The 26682-nt window shown below is 53.5% G+C and overlaps 12 protein-coding genes across 12 annotated transcripts; 7 read left to right on the top strand and 5 right to left on the bottom strand.

Annotated features, from left to right (window-relative positions):
• The first annotated feature begins 64 nt into the window (after positions 1 to 64).
• P153DRAFT_321673 (aerobic respiration control sensor protein arcB) lies at positions 65 to 4546 on the top strand. The gene is made up of 5 exons (XM_033665152.1): positions 65 to 1415; positions 1465 to 1537; positions 1589 to 1679; positions 1736 to 1766; positions 1940 to 4546. Exons 1-5 carry the CDS (start codon positions 503 to 505, stop codon positions 4444 to 4446), a joined length of 3615 nt encoding a protein of 1204 aa, XP_033521261.1. The 5' UTR covers positions 65 to 502; the 3' UTR covers positions 4447 to 4546.
• Positions 4547 to 4747: 201 nt separating this feature from the next.
• P153DRAFT_368901 (uncharacterized protein) lies at positions 4748 to 5232 on the bottom strand. The gene is made up of 2 exons (XM_033668641.1): positions 4971 to 5232; positions 4748 to 4915 (listed from the first exon to the last, which is right to left on the bottom strand). The coding sequence occupies exons 1-2, from the start codon at positions 5088 to 5090 to the stop codon at positions 4814 to 4816; spliced, it is 222 nt and encodes a 73-aa protein (XP_033521260.1). The 5' UTR covers positions 5091 to 5232; the 3' UTR covers positions 4748 to 4813.
• A 375-nt stretch (positions 5233 to 5607) lies between these two features.
• On the bottom strand, positions 5608 to 6381 carry P153DRAFT_368900 (uncharacterized protein). Its single transcript, XM_033668640.1, has 2 exons — positions 5974 to 6381; positions 5608 to 5855 (listed from the first exon to the last, which is right to left on the bottom strand). Exons 1-2 carry the CDS (start codon positions 6090 to 6092, stop codon positions 5702 to 5704), a joined length of 273 nt encoding a protein of 90 aa, XP_033521259.1. The 5' UTR covers positions 6093 to 6381; the 3' UTR covers positions 5608 to 5701.
• An 81-nt stretch (positions 6382 to 6462) lies between these two features.
• On the top strand, positions 6463 to 7349 carry P153DRAFT_368899 (Pcc1-domain-containing protein). Its single transcript, XM_033668639.1, has 2 exons — positions 6463 to 6625; positions 6653 to 7349. The coding sequence occupies exons 1-2, from the start codon at positions 6555 to 6557 to the stop codon at positions 6996 to 6998; spliced, it is 417 nt and encodes a 138-aa protein (XP_033521258.1). The 5' UTR covers positions 6463 to 6554; the 3' UTR covers positions 6999 to 7349.
• P153DRAFT_71842 (uncharacterized protein) lies at positions 7232 to 9734 on the bottom strand. The gene is made up of 3 exons (XM_033673363.1): positions 9633 to 9734; positions 9419 to 9533; positions 7232 to 9369 (listed from the first exon to the last, which is right to left on the bottom strand). Exon 3 carries the CDS (start codon positions 9343 to 9345, stop codon positions 7360 to 7362), a length of 1986 nt encoding a protein of 661 aa, XP_033521257.1. The 5' UTR covers positions 9346 to 9369; positions 9419 to 9533; positions 9633 to 9734; the 3' UTR covers positions 7232 to 7359.
• A 133-nt stretch (positions 9735 to 9867) lies between these two features.
• P153DRAFT_368898 (lipase/serine esteras-like protein) lies at positions 9868 to 11995 on the top strand. Its single transcript, XM_033668638.1, has 2 exons — positions 9868 to 10197; positions 10256 to 11995. The coding sequence occupies exons 1-2, from the start codon at positions 10133 to 10135 to the stop codon at positions 11544 to 11546; spliced, it is 1356 nt and encodes a 451-aa protein (XP_033521256.1). The 5' UTR covers positions 9868 to 10132; the 3' UTR covers positions 11547 to 11995.
• Positions 11996 to 12507: 512 nt separating this feature from the next.
• P153DRAFT_388183 (glycosyltransferase family 25 protein) lies at positions 12508 to 13896 on the bottom strand (the record flags this gene model as incomplete). Its single annotated transcript, XM_033670731.1, has 2 exons — positions 12508 to 13438; positions 13514 to 13896. The coding sequence occupies 2 exons, from the start codon at positions 13894 to 13896 to the stop codon at positions 12508 to 12510; spliced, it is 1314 nt and encodes a 437-aa protein (XP_033521255.1).
• An 805-nt stretch (positions 13897 to 14701) lies between these two features.
• Positions 14702 to 16565, top strand: P153DRAFT_359199 (palmitoyltransferas-like protein PFA3; the record flags this gene model as incomplete). The annotated part of the gene is made up of 2 exons (XM_033666851.1): positions 14702 to 14900; positions 14959 to 16565. 2 exons carry the CDS (start codon positions 14702 to 14704, stop codon positions 16563 to 16565), a joined length of 1806 nt encoding a protein of 601 aa, XP_033521254.1.
• Positions 16566 to 17427: 862 nt separating this feature from the next.
• Positions 17428 to 19246, top strand: P153DRAFT_321661 (t-SNARE). The gene is made up of 3 exons (XM_033665151.1): positions 17428 to 17937; positions 17988 to 18623; positions 18734 to 19246. Exons 1-3 carry the CDS (start codon positions 17800 to 17802, stop codon positions 19070 to 19072), a joined length of 1113 nt encoding a protein of 370 aa, XP_033521253.1. The 5' UTR covers positions 17428 to 17799; the 3' UTR covers positions 19073 to 19246.
• Positions 19247 to 19794: 548 nt separating this feature from the next.
• P153DRAFT_345527 (glycoside hydrolase family 72 protein) lies at positions 19795 to 21795 on the top strand. The gene is made up of 4 exons (XM_033666090.1): positions 19795 to 20077; positions 20144 to 20197; positions 20245 to 20851; positions 20904 to 21795. Exons 1-4 carry the CDS (start codon positions 19969 to 19971, stop codon positions 21490 to 21492), a joined length of 1359 nt encoding a protein of 452 aa, XP_033521252.1. The 5' UTR covers positions 19795 to 19968; the 3' UTR covers positions 21493 to 21795.
• Positions 21793 to 23668, top strand: P153DRAFT_345524 (P-loop containing nucleoside triphosphate hydrolase protein). Its single transcript, XM_033666089.1, has 5 exons — positions 21793 to 21923; positions 21984 to 22009; positions 22062 to 22071; positions 22185 to 23304; positions 23354 to 23668. Exons 1-5 carry the CDS (start codon positions 21856 to 21858, stop codon positions 23381 to 23383), a joined length of 1254 nt encoding a protein of 417 aa, XP_033521251.1. The 5' UTR covers positions 21793 to 21855; the 3' UTR covers positions 23384 to 23668.
• On the bottom strand, positions 23529 to 25105 carry P153DRAFT_296565 (Pex24p-domain-containing protein; the record flags this gene model as incomplete). The annotated part of the gene is made up of 2 exons (XM_033664092.1): positions 23529 to 24840; positions 24897 to 25105. The coding sequence occupies 2 exons, from the start codon at positions 25103 to 25105 to the stop codon at positions 23529 to 23531; spliced, it is 1521 nt and encodes a 506-aa protein (XP_033521250.1).
• Between the last annotated feature and the right edge of the window lie 1577 nt (positions 25106 to 26682).

Raw genomic sequence — 26682 nt, 5'->3', positions numbered from 1 at the left:
TATTAGAAAGCTCTTCTTGTTTCTGACCCGCCAGGATGTTTGCCCTTTTTCGCCGTCATTTAAAATATCCAATGAACATCGACTTTCGCAAATGAACTCGGGCCGAATTCAGAGATGGATTCCATCGGCGAGGCGCGTACGGTCGCATGCCTCTCCGAGGCAGCTGACTGGAGAGCTTCCACAGCAACCGCCCCACGTTACAACTAAGCACTCGTGGAATAAGATACCGATAGTCGGCGGCAGACAAGAGAGACAGAACAAAAGAAGTACAAGTTTCCTAGAGCGTAGTTCACCGTACAGCTTCCGGAACGTCGTCGTGACGAGATCGACTAGATCCACGCGGCCTGGGAGCTTCCTGGTCAAAAAACAGCCACACGCAGCCACACACACGATACGGTAACCGCTAAATCGCCAAACCCATCATCGCATCGCTGACGGCGACTGATGCACTTCACCGAACCTATCGTCCAGGATATCGGATTCAAGCGCTAATCACGCATTCATGGACATTTTATCATCACCTTCAGGCAAAACGTCTTTGGAAGATGCCGCGTTCTTGGAGCTGGACGGCATCAGTCTTCGGGAAATTTTGGATCAGGATTCCCGCCCTACCTTCATTCTTGATCTAGATCCCGATTCAGTCCACGATGAGAAAAACGTTGTTCGACCCGTATTTTGCAACGCCGCCCTGAGACTACACGATAAGCTCCTTGACAGCATCATAGACGCTCCTGAGGAATACACCGATACCAAACTTAACTCAGCAACATACGATGACTTCCGGAACTGGGTTTCAGGCGTCAGCACCATCAACGACTCGAGAGACATCTTTCCCCTCACGCTCTTTTACCAAGGTTTGCTTTGGACGGGTTCTACTGTTCGCCAAAGATGGCGGTTTATTTCAGGGAATGCGTTATGGCAAGCTTCCGATATTCCCAAAGGTGACCTGCTCTCTGTGCCATCGCAAAGACCAGACGCAGGTAAGCGCCGCCTCAATGGAGCAACTCCTCAGAAAGCCGTGACTCCTGAGGCTGCGATACCCACAAACACATTACGTCCAAGTGTCCAGCAATCTGAACCGACTTCTATAACCCCAAGCAAAAACACTAGCAAATACACCACTGGCAGCAGTTCGTCTGTGATATTGGCAAAGCCGGAATACGCGGTTCCTGACTGGACTGTGCCAACTCCTCTTGGCCTCATGTCGGAATATCTTACTTTCGCAAGGAACATTGACTGGGCAAACACTCCTTTGGGCGCAATGGAGACTTGGACTTCTCAGTTTCGCGAACTTGCCAATCTCGTCATGCGGAACCCATCTCCATGCGCTCTGTTCTGGGGCGAGGAACTGACAATGCTTTACAATGAAGCCTATGCAGCAGAAGCAGCCGGGAACAAGCATCCTGCACTCATGGGTAAGATTCAAGATACACCACAGTGTATTTTACAACTCATCAAAATTAGGCACCGGATTCTCGGGCCCTTTCGCCGAAACTTGGGAAGCCATTGGCCCGATATTTCGTGAATGCGCGCGGACGTAGGTTCATGTCCGAATTCTTGCGTGTCTAATCCTAACTGTATCCTGCAGCGGCAACAGTATACGACGAGAAAATGACGCAGTAGCAATTGAACGGAATGGCTACTTGGAAGAAACGTTTTTCTCCTGGTCTTTCATACCTGTCAGTGAGACTTCATGTGTCGTAAAGCACTCAAGACATTAACTTCGGGGACACAGGTTTTTGGGGGCACAGATCGAATCTTAGGCTGGTACTAAACCTTGCTCCTAAACACTCTTATTGTTGTCCTGCTGACGGGCTCCAGTAAGTCCATTCTTGTACACAAGACCAGGCGATATATCTTCGCGAGCCTGAACGACTGGACTGTTTGCATGTCTATCCTAGACCATGGATCCTTCGCTAATTGTGCGGTGAACCCATAGTTTTCAATACTCCGTTTGAGACGACATATCAAACGCTCAGCGCCAGAAGGTTACAGATGCTACGCTATTTAGACGAATGTCTAAGTGCAACGAAAACGGTCAAACAATTTTGGCGGCGGCTTCTTGAGGGGTTGGAGCAGAGTCATTTTGATGTACCATTTGCTTTGTTGTACTCAATTGTCGATTCGGATGATGCAGATACAGCATCACATTCTTCAGACAGCACCATATCGCTAAAGTCTTGCCATCTTGAAGGCTCCATTGGCATTCCGAAAGGACATCCTGCGTCCCCTCAAAGACTCGACCTCAAGCGAAGCCAAGAGGGCTTTGTACCGGCATTCAGGGAGGCCATGCGTACTAGAGAGCCCACTACGCTACAAACAAAAGATGGTACACTTCCAGAATCTTTGCTCGAAGGAATTGATTGGCGTGGCCACGGAGATCCTTGCAACAGAGCGATCATCTTCCCAGTTCGGCCGACGAACGGTGAGAATGTGTTTGCCTTCCTGCTGGTTGGCGTAAATCCACGTAGGGCATACGACGAAGACTACAAAGCTTTCGCGACTATGCTCAACAGACAATTAGCCACTTCCTTGGCATCTGTCCTACTCTTTGAAGACGAGGTTCGTCGGAGCAGACGCGCTGCAGAAACTGCACAATTGCAGCGGGAGCAGCTCACAAGGGAATTGGAAGTTCAGACCAGCCGTATGCGCCGGATGACCGAACATTCCCCTCTTGGCATGTACCTCTACAATCCAGAGGGAGTTCTGATCGAAGCAAATGAGAAGTTTTTCGAGATAACTGGAGCGCCAAAGGATGGCGATGATGAGCTTGGATTCTTGGGGCTGGTTACCGAAGAAAGCAAGACCCTAGCCCTGGACATGTGGAATGAGATGATGAGCACCCTTAAGCCATCGACGCGTCCGCTACAGCTTAAGAGCCCAGTCGTACAGCCTCGAGATTTGAATGGGGAGCCTATCGAGTGCTGGGTTATGGCATACTCTCAGCCTGACTTGAACCCTGGTGGTGAACTGGTCAGTGTCATGGGTTCAATTACGGACATTTCTCATATGAAATGGGCGCAAGGACTGCAAGAGAGAAGACTACGAGAAGCCGAAGAGACGAAGCGGCAACAAAACGAGTTCATTGATATTACTTCGCATGAGATGAGAAACCCGCTATCCGCAATCCTTATCTGCTCGGACGACATCCGAGATACCTTGACGCAACACCAGTTTTCTAGCAACGATCAGCAAGTGATTACAGATTGCATCGAAGCGGCCAACAATATCGCATTATGTGTGCAACATCAGAAGTCGATTGTAGACGATATCCTCACTGTCTCGAAGCTCGACTCGAATTTGCTGCTCATTACCCCGATCCCAGCGCAACCAGTCGAGGTCGTCCAGCGGGCTATGAGCATGTTCAAGCCCGAGGTTCAAGCTAAGGATATTCAGTTCAAATTCTGCCCCGATGAGTCCCTACAACGGCTTGGCATTGATCAGATATTACTTGATCCTAGTCGATTGCTCCAAATTACAGTCAATCTCATCACTAATGCAATCAAGTTTACGCAAGCCTCACCTGAGCGATCGATATCGGTCCATATCAGCGCCTCGACCGATAAACCAGACTTTTCAGCCCAGGGGTTCAAGTTCGTTCCAACGAGGAGCACGCTCATCGTTACTGCTGGAGAGGATTGGAGCACGAGTGAACTGTTGTATCTGCGAGTCGAGGTCCAAGATACTGGTTGCGGACTCACTGTGGAAGAGAAGGAGCTTTTGTTTGAACGATTCGCGCAAGCGTCGCCCCGTACACATGCGCACTACGGCGGAAGTGGGCTGGGTCTTTTCATTTCCAGGCAACTAGCCGAACTCCACGGCGGCCAGATAGGTGTCTCGTCCCAGGCTGGTGTAGGGAGCACTTTTGGTTTCTTCATCCAATGCAAGAAGATACCTTCTACCAGTAGACCGGGTCTTTCGCGGAGGACAACAGGCCAATCCGATATGGTCAAATCACCCCGGAAGTCGGTCACTGTCGTGTCTGATCTCAAAAAGCCCAAGGTAGCCAAACCAAAATCCATGGAACTGGAACGGTTGCATGTCCTCATAGTCGAAGACAACATCGTGAACCAAAAGGTCCTGTCGAAGCAGCTCATCAAATGTGGGTTCATCGTTAGCACCGCTGATAATGGCATCTTCGCGCTCGAACACCTCCAGAAGACGGAATTTTACACGCAAGGCGGCATGCCTCTCTCCGTAATTCTCATGGACCTTGAAATGCCGGAAATGGACGGCCTTACATGCTGCAAGCGGATCCGCGAGATGGAAGCTGAGGGAACCCTGAACTCGCATGTCCCCATCATTGCCGTGACGGCGAATGTGAGAGTCGAACAGATTGCCACAGCGAAAGAGAGCGGAATGGACGATGTGGTGTCGAAGCCTTTTCGAGTTCCGGAATTGCTTGCGAAGATCAAGAGCTTGTTGGAACAAATGGCGGCTCAGTGATATCGTGTTGTATGGTAATTGATGAGATGCATGGTATAGAACGTATACAATAGATCAGAAGAATTCTCGTATATAACAACCAATTGAAGAAGACACAGACAAGTATTGCGTTCACCACATGCTAGGCCAAAACATTCACCTTGTAAACGAGATTAGCAAGTTCACTACGCACAGCAGGATTGATTACAAAAGAAGCGATTCAACACATCGTGATTCTCTGAACATCAAGCAGAGGTTCAAGCCAAACACACACACAGAATTCATCATTCATCATCCATCATCCATCAATCACAGAAACTACCCGCGCCATCCCACCAGTACGGTATCCCTCCCTCCCATCTCAACCAACCCACATCTCCCCCATCTCTCAAGCAGGACACGTCATCCGACACTGACCACTGCAGTATATTTCCGCCGCAAGCTTGCACTCACAAGCCCTGATACAGGCCGTATTGGCCGAGTCACAGCCCTTTGCAAGGTCAGTGTATGTGCTATGGAACATCTCGTTAATTGCGGTACCGTACCCGCTTGCAAGTGATGAGACGCGCGTTGCAGTCTAGACAGTTGCGTTTAATGAGGTCGGGGGTTGGGGTTGCAGCAGTAAGGACGGCGAGGAGGGTGGCGAGGAGGAGGGTGGACTTCATTGTGTGGGTGGGGTAGGGGTTGGTTTGTGTGGGAGATGAGATGTGGATGGAGTTGTTTGGGTTTGGATTGAGTAGAGGGTGAACTGTGGAGGGAGTGAACATGCTGGAAGGAGCGTTTTATACGTCGTCGGCTTGGAAGGGATTCCCCTCATGGACACGGCACGAAAGAAGCAAGAGTGAGTGCGGGATAGTCGATCTTTCTCATCACTCGATAAAAAGTTTTGAGGGATTGTTGATAGGGTATCAGACGACTGCTGAGATTCCAGCTCTTAGGTTCGCATACCATTCTCTTCAGCTGTCTTGCGCCACTCCACCTCTGACTGGCTAGGTTCGAAGTTGTGGTTTTTGAGGACGAGTGTGAAAGAGGGGGTGGTTTAATTGATACGTTGATACTGATCAGAAGATCAATACTTCGTTCGCCGGATGCAGACAAGCTGACCATAGCATAAAAGTGATATCAGCTTCTCTTGAAAGGAATCATGGCATGCACCACACTAGAATCACCAAGTGACCATCGTGAACAGACAGAATATTGATTTGGATCGGTCGTCGTGGTCGCTGACATGATACATATAGCAAGACCCTTAACCCCATGTTTTAAGTGTATCCGCTCAGCCTCCACGTCCACCCCTCTCATCCTGCATGCCAATCGCTGGGTCCGGTGCCTCGGGGAACTCTTTCTTCGCCTTAGCCACACCTCCTGCCGAGTCCTTCCCTTCCGTCGCATGGCCACCCGATGAGCCAGAGCCTCCCTTGTTGGCGCTCCTGGAAGAACATGTTAGCATGTCATCTACACGGCTTCAAGGCCTTCATATATCGTACGCAAGAACGATGATTTGTGGGCTGGAAGTCCGGGTGCACAAAAGACGGATATGTCACTCACTTCAATCCATCCTTCATGTTCGATGACTGGACATCATTGGCATCGCCCTCCTTTACTTTGTTGATCGCGTGCTTGTCATCGGAGGTTTGATCTGTGTTCGTCTTGTCGTTCGTGCTCATATATTTCGCGTAACCTTGGGGGGCTCTGCTTGCGGAGACGAGGACTGGGCGGGCGTGAATCGTACGCAGCGTCCTCGAGGACGTGCTTGTGATGTTGCGGAACATGATTGTGGTGAGGCGTTCAATGGAGATTTGGAGTGTTGTTCAGATATTGTGGGAGGTCAATGGCTATATAGGTGTTGTGCCACAAGTAAAACAAGTGCAAAATACGAATCCCGAGGTAGGACACAGCTCACAAGTGCATTGCGTCCATCTTGGCGCATGATGCCGTAAACACGACGATGATGATGTATGACGCTGTCACCGGAGCTCCCAGTCGCGATCGGCCACGGCCATAGCTCCAGACAACCCTTGACCCAATGCAGATGTGCCCCTCCCCCACATTCCACGATTTTAAGCCTCATCCACTCCGGCGCAGCATTCGTCGTGCAGGTAACGCGCATGAAGAGGAAATTCGCAAACATGGCGACTGCGACAGAGGAAGAGTGGAAAGCTGAGGACTTCCCTTGCACGCTGTACTTGTCCCTTCTACCCTGCATATTCCATCTCCTAACGTCCACCAGTACGCTCCATATCCCCTTCCCCACTGCACACCTCGCATCTGTCGCGCGCCTTGCTCTCTCCGTTGATGCCGAACTCTCGCCCCTCGTACGGCGCTCCTTCGCCCTCGTCACCCTCTCACAATCATCCTCGTCTCCGCAAGACAGTTCTGCGACAGACAAGTCGGTCCTACAAGTAAACTACGCGGCGACTACGAACCGCATGCTACGCGTCGCTGTCAACGGGATCTTCGAGAGCCTTGGCGTTGTGATAGGCGTGATGAAGGATTTGGATGTCGACGTGTTGTACGACCCGGTCACGGAGGGGCTGGAGGGTGTGCAGGGTTTGGAGGAAGTCAAGGGTTGAAAAATGAAGGAACTCGTAGGGACAGTAATCTACCGGGTAGTCAAAGGCCCAACAACACCAATAAGGTGAATACGGAGAATGACACGCACGAAGAAGGGTTGTCATAGGAGTACATGCTGGTCAAACTTGGGAGCGCAGAGCCTGATGGGTTCCTCAGCACGATATTCAGGTGACAACGATGCGGGGCGAGGTTGCTCAGAGAGACACGAGATGCATTCAAGTCATGCGACTATCACTAGGACTAGTTGTCCCATAGTGTTCATGAGCTTCTAGGTAAAAGTACACGACGGTTCTTCCTTGACCAGATCCAGTCTATATCAATATTGCACTGTGATCCGCAAACCCAGAATTCACATCTAGACTACACATGCTTCTTGGCCAGCGGCCCATCGTCCGTCTCCTCTTCAACATCCTCAAACTTCCGCTTCTCCACTGGCTTACCCCCAAGCACGTCAGTGGTAGACGGAGGAACCATAGACGGAGCCGGGGGCGCCTGGGGAGGCGGAGTAGCGGTCGGCATCGGCGGGAGCACCCCATCGTCATGAATCACCCAGCCATCGCTCTTCATGACCTTCCATTTCTCTGCAATCTTATGACGTATGAGCTCACCGGTCGTTCTCGCATCTTCGAAGCTATCATGTCCCGCAGCTCCGCCCTGTTGGATTTCGATTCCCAGGTTGGATTTTGCGAGAAATCGTAGGCCATGACGCATGGGAAGACCTTGGCGGTGCGGGTAGAGTAGCACTGTATCAACGATTGTTGGGTGAATCAGGCGAATGGTGTTTAAATCGTTCTCGAGGGCGTGGCCGAGGACGGGAGTGGTAGGTGATACGTGAGATAGGAAGAGATCTCGTGCCACGTACGGTGATTCGACGATACGGAGGTCATTGCGCACAGGTTTTGGGTTTGCCGAGTCGTAGGGCTTCGCGTTGACGAACTGTTCCGCAGAGACGCCGGAGAATCGGGTATTGACATCTAGTAAATGTCCAAGAGGGCGCACCAGAACATCGACAAGGGCCTTGTGAGTTGGCCATGATATTACGGTAAGACGAAGAAGCTCGAGACCGTTCGTAGTGTAGCCCATTTCGCAGTCGAAGCACACTGCAGTGTCTGGCGGAGCCTTGTCATTCTCAGGCGTTTGTATGAACGGCATCATGAGTGACAGCCGCTTCGCGTCTTTGATATTGTAAACATGAGTCTCATGAGTGGTACACCCCGGTGATCCCAGTGGCTCATTGCAGCATGTTAACCTTGTCGGTTCAGGAGCAGCGTTCTTCGACTTTTTCGGGAAGATGCGCTTTCCCCAGTGATGTCTGCATTGTCCCCCAGTTGTAAGCGCACCGTCTTCCTCTCTGCGTTCAGGAAACACTTGAAAGCGAGTGGCGCAACGGTCGCACACTTCCCAAAAGTCTGCTGCAGTCTGTACAGCACGCGCCTCGTCCAGTTCTTCCTGACTTGGCAGCTTGGTGACATATCCGTGAGCGTCCAGTCCATTCTGCGGACATGTGAGCGTTGAAAGAAAGGTAACTTCCTCTTTTGCGCTGAGGCCAGTATCGACTTTTTTGGGTGGTGCTTTTTTCGGTGGATCTCCTCGCTCTTTTGCTAGGGCTTCCCTCCTGCCCTTGACCCATTCTTCGGGTGTCATGGATTTGAGCTTAACCAGACGCTGCTTCAGTATGTTCTCGTACACTGAGGGGTTGTCTCTAGCCAATTGGTCTTCTTCATCCACTGCCAACTTGTTGAGCTGGTTCGGACTCAAATGCAGCGCTTTAATCTCTGGTTTGACTGCCTTCGCGATTTTGTCGTTAAGAGGCTTCATATAGCCATGTAGAGCCTTGAGTAATGCCAACCTCTTAGTGAACGATGTGGGTTCCTTGGTCAGTTTCCGTGGCATCAAAGCAACTGGAACATCGGGCTTTGAAGCAGCTTTTACTGCGGCTGCTGCAGATATAGGTGGTGATACCGGTCGAGTTGCAGAGCGTGGGAGCGCGTCGTTGACTTTGCTGTCTAACGGTGCCTTTGGAGGGATAACCCTGGGGATAAGGGTTTCCTTGTTTGCTGCTGGGATCTTGGTTGTGGGTATAATTGATCCGACAAAGACTGATCTGGGTGGTGTCTGAGCTTGTCTTCGATCGGCATGTGAGACCACTTCCTTTGTGCCATCATTGAGTTTCTGGCGTTTTATGTCTGGCTCTCTGTCTAAAACCGAATTGTTGGCCAAAACAGATTGCGCGGTCGGTGTCTTTGCAGCATTATGATCGAAGATACAATATGGAAGTTCGCACTTAGCACCCGATGGACATGCTATGTTTCCAAAGCTTCTGAACGCTGGGATGGAAGGCCACATGGTTGATATCCGTTGAAGGTTGGTCTTGACTGGAAGTGAGAAAGCAGAAACACCTGTCAACTCAGCGACATACCAGAATGGGGAAGCCTTGCTGTCTGTGAATTGAATTATTGGAAGCAGCAAGCTTAGTAGAGCTAGCGTTCAAAGAAGTCGCAAGGTGAACAGGCGGATACGGTCAGTGAGATCGGCTGATTACTCCTCAGTAAAGGAGTTTACTCAAGCAAACCAATCCTCGAGGCGAGAGTTCACGATTCGCACGTGTCAAAGTCTGCTTTCCGCTGCCTTACCTGCACCAACGCGTCGAATCAACTAGACCTCTAAACAAATTATGTGTGTGGGTCAATGCTATCCCAAGAGAGTTTGAACTCAATCCTTGCCTTGCCGGTAAGGTGAAGGCTGCGCGTAGTGAGAGTGGCGCAAGCTTCGCGACGTTCACCACTTGTGGATGACATGTGCACGCCAAGCCAAGTCAGGGACGCGACGGACCCGCGGGCTTTGGATCACGCGTGATTCCGACATGACGTTATGGTCGTTTTGCCCATTTTCGACTTGTACGCCGACTTCTCCTTAAACTTTTTTTCTTTTTGTCCTTTGACCTTGTGAAGCTGCCTTGAATCCATTTACCTTGCAGCACTGCGCCACCCACATTAACGTACTTGTCTCACTTCAACGCTAGGCGCATTCCGAGTTTGTGGCGATAAGCACTCAGGCGAGATATGCAAGCGCAAGGCATATACAAAGCCACCACGCCCCTTGACTTCCGACATCTTGCCATCTAAACCTCGCGATGGTTTCGCCCGAATCTTCTCACACCTCCATGAAGGCAGATCACTTGGCCGTTCTTGTTCACGGGTACGTTAGACTCGCATCCCAGCTCTCTAGGGAGGATCTCGCCTGCTAACGTACTCAGATTGTGGGGTAACCCCGACCATCTGAAGTACTTGACTACTTCTCTCCGCGAACGTTTTCCTGAAGAGAATCTTGACATCCTCGTGCCCAAGAACAACGCCGGTAGTTTCACGTATGACGGTATCGAGCTGGGCGGCGAACGCGTAGCGAGCGAGGTCTGCGACAGACTTGAGGAATTGGCAAAGAACGGCCACAACATCACAAAGATCAGCGTAATAGGATACTCTCTCGGAGGCCTGATCGCTCGCTTCTGCATCGGTATACTCTACCACAGAGGAGTGTTTGAAAAGATACAACCGGTGAACTTCACAACCTTTGCTACGCCGCATCTTGGTGTACGGACGCCCCTGCGAGGGTACCATAGCCATGTATGGAACGTGCTGGGCGCTCGAACGCTCTCCATGAGTGGTAGACAACTATTTGGAGTTGATCGGTTCAGAGATACCGGTCGGCCACTACTCGCTGTGCTCGCGGACCCGGAGAGCATCTTCATACAAGCGCTTGCGCAGTTCAAGCATCGTAGCTTGTATGCCAATATTGTGAACGATCGTACAGTCACCTATTACACGGCCGGAATCTCTCAGACCGATCCTTTTGTGAACCCAGAAGGGATCAAGATCAATTATATTCCGGGATACGACGACGTCATCATCGACTCCGAGAACCCGGTCTCAGCAAAAGAGCCCGAGCCGCTTCCAGCGTTGACACAACGGTTGACATCCAGCACGCGAACCATTTTTGGACGAATACCCATCGCCGCAGCCCTGATTGTTTTCATCCCCATCGGCACAACCCTCTTCCTCGTCAATTCCGCAATACAGTCTTTCCGTAGTTCACAGCGCATACGGCTACACGAAGCAGGCAGAGGAGGTATCGACATCGGCACGTACCGCATCCCCCTCATGATCAGGGCCGCTCGTCAAGAAGTGGAGGAAATGTTCGAGAGCGCTCACGACGCAGACGAGCAGGATTACCTGATGGCTGGCAACGAGGAAATGGCGTCTCCAACCCAGCCCACATCTCCAACCCATGCGCGCACGACCTCGAATTCGGACGTCGATTCGACACAGGAGCAGAAACGAGAACCGGTCCCCGAGTTCCCTACACTAGCTTTGTCGCAGGACCAGTTCAAGATGATCGAGGCGTTGGATCATGTGGGGTTCAACAAACACGCTGTACACATTCATAACCATCGGCACACGCATGCCGCGATCATTGTGCGCATGGACAAGAAGTCGTTCGACGAGGGACGCGTCGTGGTCAGGCACTGGCTCGACAACTTCGACTTGTAGCCTGATTAGATCTGATGTAATTTCCTTTATCTTCTTTTCCTCCCCGAGTTGGCGTATCCAAACAAGCATCATAGCATCGGCGTACGGCGCAACATCACCATCCCCTTTCTGGATCAATACAGGACATGCTTTGGCAGGCGAATCTTCCCCTTTCTTCTATTCCAAGGCCTTTTCTCGGCCTCTATCTAGAATTATAGATTTCACACTTTAATACACTTCTTCTCCACCTTCAATTCTCGATCACTATCTCATGACTTGTTATTCGTTACACCTGCGACGCAGCAAGGTCCTCATCTTGCCAGGGAAAGAGAACAAGCATACCCCCGGAAACCCCCAAGCAAGTGATCTCCGAAACAAGCCTTCTGTCTCAGAACATCCGTCCGCAGGCCAAGACTCGGGTGGCGAAAGCGCTCTCCGGCATTCGGAGACATGGGTGTTGCATGTGTGTGGGCATGAAGTACTTGAATACTTAGACAGTCCGTAACACTTCTCACCATCACGGAAACAAAGATAAAACACACACTAAACAAAGTAACAGTATAAAACTTATCTGAGAATTGGGACGACCAACTAATCTAACCCATGGTATCAATACTGATCGTAAAACGCGGGCCAGAAAATCTCTTTGCTAATCCCACCAGCTTTTTACATGCGGCGTTGTTGTGCAGGCACACTTGCTACTGCTGTTGCTGCTGCATCTGATGTTGTTGGTATCTTGTTATCTGGAGAAGAAGAAAAAAAAAAGGCAAAACAAACTACCTAACAAACAACAAACAATCATATAAGAACCTCCCCATACCTGACCTGATGACCTGACCTGATCTGACCAGACCTGACCTGCTCGGTCTGTAAAACTCCATGCGCCCGTGGTAACGCCATATAGTGGTCCCGCTGAAATATATATCATGATGAGAGATCTGCATGTACAACAACACCAACACCAACAACAACGACCAAACTCTCAATGTATGAGCTTCTGCTGTGTCTCATCCGTCTGGAACCTGTCGTCTTTCAGACACTTGCCCTGCCGCCCCACATGCTCCTGCAAGTACTGCAAGTCCTCCGTGTCGTCATCGTCGAAAGCGAATGCGCCGCTCCAGAACCCGCAGTCGATATTGGTCGTCTCGTTTCGGGATTCGACTTGCGCCTCGCCGGCTGCATCGACTGGGGGCACGCCTGACTCTACGCCTTCTACTTCGCCGATTTCGGCAATCTGGCTCCGACCCGGCATGTGGTGGAAGAGTTCAGAGTTCAGCGTCCAGCAACGGAGGCCGGGGGGTTTGTGGCTGTGGTTCAGGGTTGAATGGTCGTGAGCTGAGTGATGCCCCTTCGCGTATGACGTATGTTGGGGCTTCTTAGACCCCTTGTTGCATGCGTGCAGGAGGGCGACATCGTATGCTCGGGGACCGTTTGCTTTTAGGATCGGGGGTGCAAGCTCGCCAAGTAGTCGCATGGCGGCAGGGCGAGTGACCGCATAGCCGAAGGAGCACAGTGGGAACTTGGAGCGGTGCAGGAGTCGTGACTGTGCGGGTAGTTGTAGCGCGCCGAATAGACTTTGGGTGAATGGGTGGAGGTTGGATCTGTCGGGAAGCGTCTCGTCCTTGTACAGGACATGCGGCATACTGCTCAGGTTGAAGTGCACCTTCCCGGTTGGGCCTTCCTCGGTGACTTCCTCGAAATAGTCACCGCAATGCCCCAGGTAGAGCAGATCCCACGCATCATGGTCGCCCCAGTACTGCGCATGGTCCCTGCCATGGTTTGCAACGCGCTTAGAAGGTAGGAGCTGGCGGGCAGCGCTGGCTGCGAGAGGAATCTGGACGCTGCGCAGGCGGATGTCCCAGTCGACGTCGTCTTCGAGGATCAGAGCGGTCTCCAGGCCAGAATCGAGGAACCTACGGCAGCGAATCAGCGATGGTCGGAGAATAGCTGCATGCAAGGCAGGCCAAGACGGATAGCGGGCTACTTACCAGCGCAGGGCGTTGTGATGACCTAACCACGCTAGTATTGAGCCTCTCTGAGCGCCGCTCTGCCAATTTCTAAAGCGATACACGTCCCCTTCCGTCCAGTTTGGCTGTTGCGGGATGGTGAGGTCGATGTCGGTAACGTTGGCGGCCTGCACCAGCGAATGGCGCCGTTCAGAGTCGGGTTTGGATACGACGACGACGGCACCGAAGCCCAGTGTGCGGTTTGCTGGCAGCTTAGTTGGGTGCGACTCGACCGACTCGACCAAGGATGACGACGACCACTGCTGGTATATGCGATGGGCCCTTGCCTTGTGGTAGAAGAGGACTATGAAAAAGAGCGTGCAGGCGACCAGCAGCGGCAGGGGGCGTTTCCTGGAGGCGAGCATAGCTGTGGTAAGGACTGGAGAGTGGAAGACAAACGAGAGTGTTAGCACATGGTCAACATGCGTGCGATGAGAAGAAGATTGCGGCAATATCTACGGGCAAAGGAGGAGAGTGGATCGACGAGGTAATTATCTGCGACAAGGAAGGTCCGTAGCATATCTCGACTTCCCACCCAGGCTGGGGTCGAGGGCCACGGACAGGGGTGTGGCAACGACGTTCGCGGCCCGTTGTAGCAGGTGTGTCAAACAGAGTGGGTTTGATTGCTTCCAGGGCCGATCTCCAAGTGAAGACAGCAGGGTACGCGTGTGCGACTGCCACCGAGAAGCACCGTCTGACGGCTGGCGGGCTTGGGCGCTGTTGCGGCCGTTGATTGATAAGGCTGGGCAGGCACGAAGCCCGCTGGCCCGCCCTTCTTTCTTTCTTTCTCGATGCAGCGTTTGTCCAGGTCGAGATGTCGAACATGCAATGCCTCAGTCACGTGCCGTGCTTGCTGAGCCGCCGAACCGCCGAGCTGACATGGGCGACGACGACGACAGCGACAGCGGCCGTCACCTGCAGACCCGCCATAGCTGACGACCAGTGCGACGCGCCTCTCTGCCTCTAGCCCTTCCCGCCCGCCGTCCTGCTCCATCCCATCCGTGTGTGACGTCTTGTGTGTTGGTGCACCTGAAACAGCGTCTCCTGTCCTCCGCGTTGCGCTGCCTCGTCGAGTCCGGCCCGTCGATGGATCGAGTGCTGCACGAGTAGAGACTGTCGATTCGCGCTGCCACCGCGCCACATGATCTGGCTCCTGTCGCGCCAATAACCATGGCCACGCTGGGCTCGCCGTCCCCTCCGTCGTCTCCCTCACGAACCATGCGCCGCCGCGGGTGGGCCAGAAAGGTCGAGCGGTACTGCTGCACCGCCGTCACCTATTTCCCGCTGCTGTTTGTCTACGGCCTGACGTCGTGGGCCGTCTGGGTCGAGGCGGGCATCGGCTTTGTCCCGTCGACGAATGTCTGGACCGGTGCGTACTCCCTCGCGACACCAGACACTCTTGGGGCAACTGCTGACTCTGCTGCCAGGCAAACTCTCGTCCGCGCTCGGCGTCTTCCTCTACTTCATGCTCAACTGGAGCTACACGGCCGCCGTCTTCACCGATCCCGGCTCGCCGCTCAACCTCAACAATGGCTACAGCCACCTGCCCACACAGGAGGGAGGGGACATACAATACACGTCCTTCACCGTCAAGGCGTCGACGGGCGACGTCAGGTTCTGCAACAAGTGCCAGTCCAAGAAGCCCGACCGCGCCCACCACTGCTCGACGTGCAGGCGCTGTGTCTTGAAAATGGACCATCACTGCCCCTGGCTCGCGACCTGCGTTGGCCTGCGCAACTACAAAATGTTCATACTCTTCCTGACATACCTGACCTTCTTCTGCTGGACCTGTTTCGCCACGTCTGCCACATGGGTCTACAGCGAGATCCTCAGCGACGGCCAGTACACCGAGTCCTTCATGCCCGTAAACTATGTGCTCCTCGCCGTGCTCTCAGGGATCATTGGAATCGTCATAACTGGATTCACGGCCTGGCATCTGTGGCTCTCAGTCAGGGGCCAGACGACGATTGAGAGTTTGGAAAAGACACGATACTTGTCGCCCCTGAGGAACACGATAAAACACAACCACAACGACCGCAATTATCTCGACGCCCAGGCTAATGGTCGGCTGAGTATTAGCGATCAGCTGCGCGAAATCCACGCGAATGCCCTGCCGGGAGTCACCAGGCCCGAGGAAGGTGAGTCGACATTGCGCTCTCCAGCTCCAGGCAATGCGGCCATGGGCAACGGGTACTCTCACCCGGCGTATCAGTCGTACGAAGAACGAGAGCGGCAACAGAGCCACAACCGCTATGAGGACTACCTCGACGAACGAGACAACGAACTCCTCCCCAACGCCTTCGACCTAGGCTGGAAGCGCAACCTTGGCCACGTATTTGGACCCTCACCTTTGACATGGTTTGTCCCAATCTGCAACACCACTGGCGACGGCTGGTCGTGGGAACCCAGTCCGAAGTGGCTCGCCGCACGTGAGCGCATAAAGAGGGAGAGGGAAGCAGAGGAGCAACAACAAAAGCAGCGTGAGCGTGCTGCCGGCTGGGGTCTTGATTCTCCTACTGAAGCTGAATTTAGGCGCAATAGCAAGCCGACGGAGGGCTGGCAACCACAACGGCACAACGGAGCTTCACCACGACACCCGCACCGCCCCGAGTGGCAGTCTCCCCTACGCCGCGGCGAGCAGGGCCGATACCTCACCACTTCCAACGGGATCGTGAACGCGCCGAAAGAGGGAAGACGAAGCCCGTGCAAAGCAGATCAGATCCTGGGACGAGGGAGTGACATGTACACAGACGGTGATGTGCCGCTCCAAACCCTTGATAACAAGAAGAAGTTTGATCAGTACAACTACATCTCTGAGGACGACGACGACGACGAATACGAACTCTCGAGCGATGAGCAAGCAGCCGACCAGCGGAAATCACATCGTGCAAAAACGGTACAGGCGCCCATGCAGAACTGGAATGACATCCCAGAAGGCTTTTTGGATCCGGCGCCAAGGGGGAAGAAGAGTGTTAGTCGAGATAGGAACGCGGGGCCGAGGAAAACGCAGGAGTGGGATGATTGGAAGTCGTAGAGCTTGATATTTCTGGCGCAGTTGGTTGGATAATTGGGGGAGGGCGTGGTTTAGGCGGATGTAACGGGGAATGATGGAATGCTATATGTTGTATGTATGTGTATACGCATGTTCTTTGGGCATGGTCTGGTGTTCTTCTATCGTTGCTGCTTGCATATCGCGGCGTTTTGTCAGGCTTTGAAATCTTGACGATTTGTTTAATATATTGTGGTGTTTCTTGATTAACTATCAGGTCTTTGTAATAGACTCTCTCGATGACCAAATACAACAGTCGTAACTTTCATTCCGCCAATATGGCTGTGAGAATGAACACTACTCAAATAGTCGTTCTCGATATGTGCAAGTTATTCAAAATACTACTAGATAACATAAAAATTGACAAATAGCAGTACGACCTCTCCTCTAACTCTGTCTCAAATTTCAAGATTGATCTTTGTTTTTTGTTGTCGTGATGTTGTTAGTTGCCAAAGCGGGAGGCTTGCTGACACATTAGAAAAGTATGCTGTTTTTTCTTTGGAGGTAGTGTTTGTAACAACATAAGTTTGCTTTCAAGGGAAGCTGGTTGGAAGAACAGATAGAGTAAATCGATAATTCCACCTGCTGAACACGTCTTCTAGCACTTCGGTGGTGCATTTCCAAGAATGAACATTCAGCGCGCCACGACAAAGGCCCTCTCTTTCGACAAATGATGTCGATGCATCGATGTGATCGTGCGTGCGTCGCGGCTTAGGGCTGCTTAAGTGGCGCATGTGATCGACAAGCCGCGGGAGGTGGGTTTGAGGATCTCAAAGGGAACATGCCGAGGGGATAAATAAGCTTCACACTCCATGAGGGCAACAAAGATATAAACTCGACAGCAAGAGTTGATCTTGTCGCAGGTTAAGGGTCTCGATCACGAGGGACTCACGTGGAAATTCCGTGGGTGCCACTCAATCTGACAGACTTCAAGTTGACGTCGTTCCAAGCACGGCAGAGCCGTCTGTGCGTAATCAACTGGGGCTGAGGCTGGCGCCTTTATTTAATTACACCATTTCCTTGCCCACACACCCGCTCCAAGCTCGCTACACCGCTCTGAGAGTCTGTGTCAGTCGCCCCGTCAATCACAGTGCCTAGCCGCTTTCAATCCCAATACTTATCCAGCATTGCGCTTGAGAACGCAGCTTCCCGCACCTTCCGTGTCAGCCTGCACAGCTCCTTCCCCCTACCAAGCTGAAACATCGCAATCGCCACCAACATGTCGGGCAACAACTACCAGCAGTACAGCGGGAACCCATATGGCGCGGCAGAGGCCGGCTATGGTACGGGCGCATCTAACCCAGCGTCGAACCCAGCATCGAACCCGTATGGATCGTCCAACCCATATGGCGGAGGAGTAAGCACCAGCAACTGCGCGACGTGAGAGCGCCAACTGACGCGACAAAGCAGTACGACCAGCCGCAAGGGCGCCTCAACGCACCGGCTCTACAGCACGAGGACTCGAACTATTCGCAAGCATCGCAATACTCCGGACCAGCCCCGCCCATCGCACACGCAGTTCCTCACACGACCATACCTCATACCGACGTACCTCTTTCGGGAGCTTACGGGCACGCAGCTCTGGAGCAGCCTGGGGCTAAACCTTTGACCCAACAGGACTTTCTGCAGCGCATCGACGGCACAAAACAAAGGATCGGCCAGCTCACGTCCGACATCCAGGCAATTGCGAGTATCCACCAGCGCATGCTATCCTCTCCTGACAGCGGCTCCTCCAGCGAGCTCGAGAGCATCGTTTCGCACACACAGATCAGGAATACGCAGATCAAGGATGAGATCAAGTTTCTGGAGCGCGACGCGGCGCGGGAACCGAACAACTCGTTCAAGAGGACGCAGGTCGAGTCGCTGAAGAGGACATTCAAGAAGCAGCTCGAGGATTTCCAGAAGGAAGAGTCGGATTACTCCAAGAGGTATCGTGAAGCCATTGCCCGACAATACCGCGTCATCAACCCCGAAGCTACAGAGGCCGAGGTTCAAGAAGCAGCGAATGCTGACTGGGGTGAGGAGGGTATCTTCACACAAGCTGTAAGTGTTGCTTTTCCCCAAAAGACATGCCGGGTGTGCGCCCACGGTGATGGAGCTGGCAGGAGCGTTTCTCGCATAAATTTCCAGAACCAACACTGACCTATTCGCAGCTCAAGAGCAACCGCAGTGGCCAGGCTTCAAGCGTGCTCGGTGCCGTCCGCGCTCGTCACAATGACATTCAGCGCATAGAGAGGACCATGGGTGAACTTGCCCTGCTCTTCAACCAGCTCAACGAGCAAGTCATCTACCAAGAGGATCAAGTCGTCCAGACCGAGGCCCAGACTGTCCAGGTCGTCGATGACTCTAAGCAGGCGAACACAGCACTCGACAAGGGTATCGATTCTGCTCGACGTGCGAGGAAGCTCAAATGGTGGACATCGCTTGTTGTCCTCTTGATTCTTATCATCGTTGGACTAGCGGTCGGTCTGTACTTTGGATTGAAGAAGTAAAAGGGCGATGGGTAGACTTTTCATCATGTAACTGGGTTGGAGTCGTGCGTGAGAATCATATTGCCTGAATATCATGACGAAGAGAGCGACGACAGTCGACGCAGGATGGCAGATTACGAAGGGGTAATAATATATGTACTGGGATCCTATTTAATAATATTGTAATATGGCTGCTTTTTGTGGCTTGCATATGTAATGACCGATTCAACCAAAAGCGCATGCACGATGGTGAGATGCGGTTGCTAAGGCGTTTAAACGCCACCAACTGGTTTCTCAAATTCTTTCGTGGTGACTGGTCCGGCCTTTCGATAAACCTAAAGCATATCGAAACCGACAGGTTTTGGAGAGCCGCATTCTGAGCCTGCTTGTGTCGCGACAAGGGATCATCCCGGTTATCCGATCGCAAATTCCGTCATTACACCAGTAGATAGAGATCTTCATTGTTAGGAATCGTTGAATGAGACGCGTGTTTCAACGTCTGAGGACGACCGAACAAGGTCGATCGGCGCGACCGTGTTTAATCTCGGCCGGGGCTTGTTTGGCCCCTGGCGTCCGCTTGGTTCGGCTTGTAAGTGGCTAGTGGGTGCTTCTTACCTCTTGATGACGCTTAGCCAATCAAACCGGGGTGCGTATTCCAGAGATAGAATGAACCCACCCCCTAAAACACGCTCATTCCCAACCTGTTTCTGCAGTCTTCAAGTTCCTCGCGCTCGACTTCCTGCGCTCATATTTCTCTTTCCATCTTCTAATCACCCTCTTCCCTACACTCGTTTACTCAGGCACCGCGCCTGCTTGTCCCGTTTGCTGCTGTTGCTTGCCGTTGTTTACAAAAGCCTCGCTCTCCGCATCCAATCCGTGCCACTCTAATTATCCTCACAACAAACCACACCTTCATCATGAAGACTGCTGCCATTGCCGCCGGCGTGTTCGCCGCATCCGTCGCTGCTACTCCTGCCGCTGCTGAGAAGCGTGCTTCCCTGACTGCTGTCACTGTCAAGGGAAATGGTGCGTATTCTGAGTGTTGACTGCTGGTCAGCCGTTGTTTTGAACATGTTACTAACCTTACTGCAGCCTTCTTCGCCGGTTCCGAGCGTTTCTACATCCGTGGTGTTGATTACCAGCCAGGTACGCTTCCAGGCGCATCATCCTCGTTCAAAACTGACACTCTCCAGGTGGTTCTTCTGACATTGCTGATCCCATCGCCGACACAACCTCTTGCAAGAGGGACATTGCCAAGTTCAAGAGCCTCGGTATCAACACCGTCCGTGTCTACACCGTTGACAACTCTGCCGACCACGACGAGTGCATGAGCGCGCTCGCCGACGCTGGTATCTACCTGGCTCTTGACGTCAACACGCCAAAGTACTCGCTCAACCGAGCCAACCCCCAGAAGTCGTACAACGCCGCTTACCTCCAGAACATCTACGCCACCATTGACAAGTTCTCCAAGTACACCAACACTTTGCTCTTTTTCTCTGGTAACGAGGTTATCAACGATGACGCGACCACCAACTGCGCTCCTTACGTCAAGGCCGTGACTCGCGACATGAAGTCTTACATGAACGCCCGGGGTCTCCGGTCTGTCCCTGTTGGCTACTCCGCTGCTGACGTTGAGTCCAACCGTTTCGAGATGGCTGAGTACATGAACTGCGGCGCCGATGCTGTTCGAAGTGACTTCTTCGCCTTCAACGATTACTCTTGGTGCGACCCGTCCAGCTACACCACGTCTGGCTGGGACCAGAAGGTGGCTAAGTTCGGCAACTACAGCATCCCTATCTTGTAAGTCATACTCAAGAACTGCATTCCAGGTGTGTATACTAACAATGCGTAGCCTCTCGGAGTACGGTTGCAACAAGAACACGCGCCAGTTCAACGAGGTTGCCGCCTTGTACAGCACCAACATGACCGGCGTCTACTCTGGAGGTCTTGTCTACGAATACTCACAGGAGAGTTCCGACTACGGACTTGTCTCGATCAGCGGCAGCACCGTCACCGAGCGCGATGACTTCACGACTCTCAAGAATGCCTTTTCGAACACTGCCAACCCCAGCGGTGACGGTGGATACAAGAGCAGCGGCTCGGCGTCCTCTTGCCCATCCGAGTCGACCACCTGGAACGTGACTATCAGCTCCGACCAGCTTCCTGCGTTCCCATCTGATGCCTCGACTTACCTCAAGAACGGTGCCGGAACTGGTGCTGGTTTGTCCGGTGCTGGTAGCCAGGACTCTGGTTCATCGACCTCCGACTTCGCCAGTGAGGCTTCGGGTGCCGTCACATCGGGAGCTGCTGCCGCCACATCTGCGAGCGCCAGCAAGGGTGCCGCTGCTGCTCTTAGCCCCGGACAGTTCTCCATGGCCCCTCTTGTTTGCGGTGCCATCGTCCTGGCCTCGTCTATGCTTGGTGGTGCTTTCATCTTGTGAGGTTGCGGTATGTTCTATGTATTCGCGCACGAGATGATAGTACAGGGATGTATGATCCTACGACCCAGTGTGGGCAACGTTCTTTGGGATAGAGTGTTCTAGGTGTGCTTTCTTTGGAGTTGGTGGTCATAATACAGACCAGACCAGGTGTCATTTACTAGCTTCATAGTATATGTGATTTCTGTTCATAGCATGGTATTGACAATTCTTGCAACAATTCAAAGACGCGTGACGTAGTGAATTTTTGTAGGTGATTGGGTTTTGATCGATAAGACTTTCGAGGACATTTGCAACTTGGATACACCCACTTCACTCACACCATCTTCTAGATACCCAGTTGTTCTCTTCTTACACTCCTTGAATATGCCACGCGATCCGCTCATTGGTCTTGTGGGAAAGCCCTCTTCAGGAAAGTCGACGACGTTGAACAGGTGCGCTCCGCCCCTCCTTCCATTCTTCCCTGGGCTTGTCTAAGATGCGAATGTTGGTAGCTTGACGGATGCCACCTCCAAAGTCGGTCCGTAGAATTTTCGCAGTCTCTGGAAGAATGAGAAGCTGATTACTACCAGGAAACTTCCCGTAAGTCTTCATCTCTCTCTTGCACGCTTCATACCCCGCGAGCGCTTCTCATCCTCGATCCACATAAACGCAACATATCACCCCACCGCGTTTTTCTGACAGCACACGCCCAGATTCACAACCATTGATCCCCAGCGCGCAATCGGATACCTCCAGATCGAATGCCCCTGTGCGCGCCTCGGGCTCAGTGAGCGCTGCAAACCAAACTACGGGTCTTGCAACGAGGGCCGCCGTTCAGTCCCCATTGAGCTGCTCGACGTCGCGGGGCTCGTCCCAGGCGCACACTTGGGCAAGGGCCTCGGCAACAGATTCCTCGACGACTTGCGCCATGCGGATGCGCTTGTGCACGTTGTCGACGTGAGCGGGACGACGGACGCCGAGGGCAAAGCAACGCGCGGGTACGACCCCAGCCAAGACATCGTATGGCTGCGCAGCGAAATCGTGCGGTGGATCCAGGGCAACCTGATGGAGAAGTGGGGCAGCATCAAGCGGCGCCATGTAGCCGTCAAAGCCACAGCCGTGGAGACGCTGCAGAACCAGTTCTCGGGCTACGGCAGCACGAGCGCAGTCGTAGCGCGGTGTCTGGATAAACTCGCATTAAAGGAACACCTGCAGGACTGGAGCAACGAGACGATAGAAAGAGTGGTGAATGCGTTTACAGACGAGAAATTCCCCACCGTCATCGCCCTCAATAAAATAGACCATCCCGACGCAGACAAGAATATCGCCAAGATCGCGAAGATTCAACCCCCTGAGAGTATCGTGCTGTGCAGCGCCATCTCAGAGGTCTTCCTGCGCAAGCTGGCTAAGCAGGGGTTTGTCAAGTACGTCGAGGGCAGCGAGTTCGTCGACACGCGCGACGACCTAGTCGAACAGGGCGACCCCTCGGGCGGCGGCCTGAAGGAACTCGACGAGAAACTTAAAACGCGGATTGAGAACCTGAAGGATATGGTGCTGTACCGCTTCGGGTCTACGGGCGTCGTCCAGGTCCTATCCCGCGCTGCGCAACTCCTCGGCCTCGTGCCCGTGTTCCCCGTCAGGAATATCCACGCCTATACGAGTGGGAGTGCGAGCTCGACGGCGGTGTTTCGCGATTGTGTGCTGGTTAAGAAGGGGAGTACCGTGGGCGATGTGTATAGGAAGGTTATGGGGGATGCGCCGATGGCGTATGTGGAGACTGAGGGGGCGCGGAGGGTGGGCGAGGATGATGTTGTTGCTGTGGGGAAGAATGATGTGAGTATTCTTGTTTCTGAGGGGTGGGATCTGGCTAATCGGGTGGTAGATTTTGTCGTTCAAGGTTGGACGGGCGTGAGAGTGAGGGGGGTTGTTGGGCATGTCACTGGAGAGTGCGTGTTTTGATGAGATGATATGTATACGCCTTCGATATCCACGGTTTTACAAAAAGTCAAAACTCCGAACTGCATTGCCCAAGAATCCAGTTGTATACAACTTCCACTTCACACCGTAGCCGACCCCCTAAACGACATGCGCTCCACAGTCCTCACCCACCTCCTACGCCTCCACTCCCCCTTCCTAGCCGGCGCATGACTCTCCCACGCGCGCCGCAAGACCGCCCTCTCCTCCTCCCCCACATCCCTACTCCCCGCATTCGCCCTCTTCCCCCCACCACCCCCGCGTCTCTCCCCCTCATGCTCCAAAACCTCATAATGCAAATCCGTCACCCACCTCTCCCCCTCAATCTCCACCTCCACCCCCGTCACACACCGATCCTCCACCCACTCCCGCGACAGCAAATCAAGCGTCCACTTCTTATCGCTCCAGCGCCAGCCCCTCGGCGGGAGCACATCCTCGAAGAACGGGGACCCGCGCGGGCGGTCGCCGCTGATACGTGCTGGAGATAGTGGGGCATACGGCCCGACGCCAAACAGCACGGGCTGGTACTCGCCTAGATCGTTATGCAGCGCGCGGTGCTGCAGCTCGAAGATCTCCACCTCGCGGTGCTCCGGGGCGGTTTCGAGCTCGATGTCGGATTTTGATATGCGGAGGAGGAAGGCGCGGGATTCGTGCTCGGCGGAGGCGATGCGTTGTGAGGTTTCCGGGGTGGCGAGGTGGGATTGGATGGTTGGGTGGCCGAGGGCGACGAGCGCGTAGCCTGTTGTGAGGAAGATGGCGCGCCAGGGGAGGAGGTGTGCGGAGATGAAAAGTGCGCAGGACAATAAGAGGAGTAAGAGGTAGAGCATTGAGCTGAGATTTTCGTTTGAGAAGTTCGTCAAGGGGGTTATGAAGGATAGGACTGCGTCGTGGCCGGTGCTGAAGTCTTCCATGCAGTTCTGCAGGTCGCGCATGTTGCGGAAGAAGTCCTTTGAGAACTCTGGCACCGGCTTGGTGGTGCGCGCGTCTGCTAGTGGGGGGCCGCCGAGCGGGTAGAGGTCCGTTGGGAGGCTGGTCGGTGGGGGTGGGTGCCGGGTTAGGTAGGCGGGGACCATGACGAAGAAGAGGCAGCTGGCTAGCGGGAGGACGGGGAGGAGGTGCGGGTTTATGCATACGAATGTGTAGATGAAGAGGAAGGAGAGGGTTTGGGTGGGGTGTTTCCAGGTGAGGAGGTGGATTACGCGGTTCTGGAAGACGAAGGCTACGCCGATGCGGGAGTTGAAGCGGCGAAAGTTTGAGGACATGGTTGGGAGGCTGAAGTTTGGGCGGGAGTCGTGGGTTGGCGAGGGGCGGTCTTTTGCGCGGGGGGTGTCTGTGTTTGATGTCGAATCTGGGGAGTCGGACATGTCTTCTGTTGGGAGGATTTGGGATAGAAGGCTGTTGTGGTGTTAGTGATGGGATTGAGAGTTGGGGGGATTAGTGCTGGAATGTACAGGTTGACCATTCGATCCCCCATTCTGCTCGAGGAATCGCGTCCTAGGTTGTCGCCGAGTGATTCCAACTTGTCTTTGAGCTTGCTCGCTGAGAGGCGATGTGTTTTGCCATCGTCGGTGTTGGGCGTACGGTCGTCTGCTGGGTGGATTTGGACCATGGGTATGGGAGTGTCGCGGTTGGCGACCGAGTCTGGTTCGCGGGCACTCATGATGGCTGTTGTCTCAAGTTCAAACTAGCTTTCTTCGAAGCAATGCGTCTGTGAATGCCTAGCTGTATCCTCGAACTTGGAGACTCGAATGCCAGAACAGGGTTTTTTCGTGATCCACGGGTTTCTAAGAATTTTCTTCTATGTAGAGTTCTGGGAGAAGGCGAGTTTGATCAAGAAAGTGGCTGTTATTTCTGGGAGACACTGCTTGTATCGTCCAGGCTGTCGGTAGCTCGGCGGATCACATGTGACGGAGAGGCTGCTTGTCTGCACTGAACAGACCTGAATTTACCAGACGGTTGTTTACGTTATCCCAGCTCTTTTACTTCTTCAGATCACGATCTTGTCATGTTGGTTTGAGAGAGTGCTCGAAACTTGAGGCAACGAGTGCACACATGACGCATGTGCAAGTGTAAACCACGCTTCCTTTTCACGGACTAGCGCGCCAAGCACAAGCCCAATTGAACCCTTCAGTTACGCGAACTCCCCTGTTCCTCGAGGAACAGACAGGTGATACAGGGCAGCAGACGCGACAGAGCTGGGCGTCCTGGTGGCTGCTGGGCGATGCACGTCATGCTTGTATAGAGGCAGGTACTTGCATCAGGGCAGGACTACTTGTGAGACAGCGTGTGGAGAAGGTTGGAAATAAGAGTGTGGAGTTGCATCTGTTCATAGACGTGAGCGTGTCCATGCGCCAACAAGCCGAGTGCCGTCGGTGCAAAGCGACACAAAAGGGTCCATGGCTGCAAGCCAGGAATGCTCCTGCTGGAAGCCGTGCTGGGATAGGGAGGTTGAATGTGCCGCCGCGCTGTGCAGGCTAAGGATGCCTGTCTACGGCCCGCCATGCGCGCCCAACTGTACTGTCGACGAGGTCACGCATCGAGTGTGCCTGCGACTGCATTCTGCAGATTGCTGCGACTGTTGCAGACGGGCGTGCATCGGTTCCCTGGGGGACGTGTCGACGGTTTGGACGAGGCTCGAGCGGGCAGAAGATTCAAAGGTCCACACGGAGCCAGGGGTGTTAGTGGACAACGTCTCGTAGCTTTGCTAGGCAAGGCTAGATACTCTCTCTATTACGACCACCATCCCTTTGTGTCTGCGTCTTGTCCCTGTCCAGCACCGTTGACGTCGTCCCAACACGCTTCTCCTCGTCGTGCGAGAGTCAAGGCGCCTGCTGGACATATCTTGTGCCGGCGATCCAATTCCACCCTGACTCGGACCTTTTCACAATGTCCGCATAACCCTCAGGTCAACCCAAGCTCGACGCTTGGAGCCGGGCCCTCGCTGTTTTGAACCACTATGACGGATAGAGCCGTGCTGTCAACAGTGTCGATGCTGACCATGGACTCGTCCGACGTGCCCATCCGATCCGATTCAAGCGGGTCCTCAGGTACATTGCAGCAGCATACCGCTCCGCCGGCCAGCATGCTAACAGCACCTGGCACAGAGGGCCGCGTGCACAAATTCCAGAAGACGGGCGACAATGGCAGCCGGCTGCGCAAGACGGGTGCCTCCAACGCCCTGTCAACGATACGCCCACCGCCTGCCGGCGACACCAAGTCACCACTACGCGGCCGGGC

Source organism: Dothidotthia symphoricarpi, assembly GCF_010015815.1.
Source record: "Dothidotthia symphoricarpi CBS 119687 unplaced genomic scaffold P153scaffold_16, whole genome shotgun sequence".
NCBI lineage: Eukaryota > Fungi > Ascomycota > Dothideomycetes > Pleosporales > Dothidotthiaceae > Dothidotthia > Dothidotthia symphoricarpi.
The sequence above is the reverse complement of the archived record's forward strand: the minus strand, read 5'-3'. Positions and strand labels throughout refer to the sequence as shown.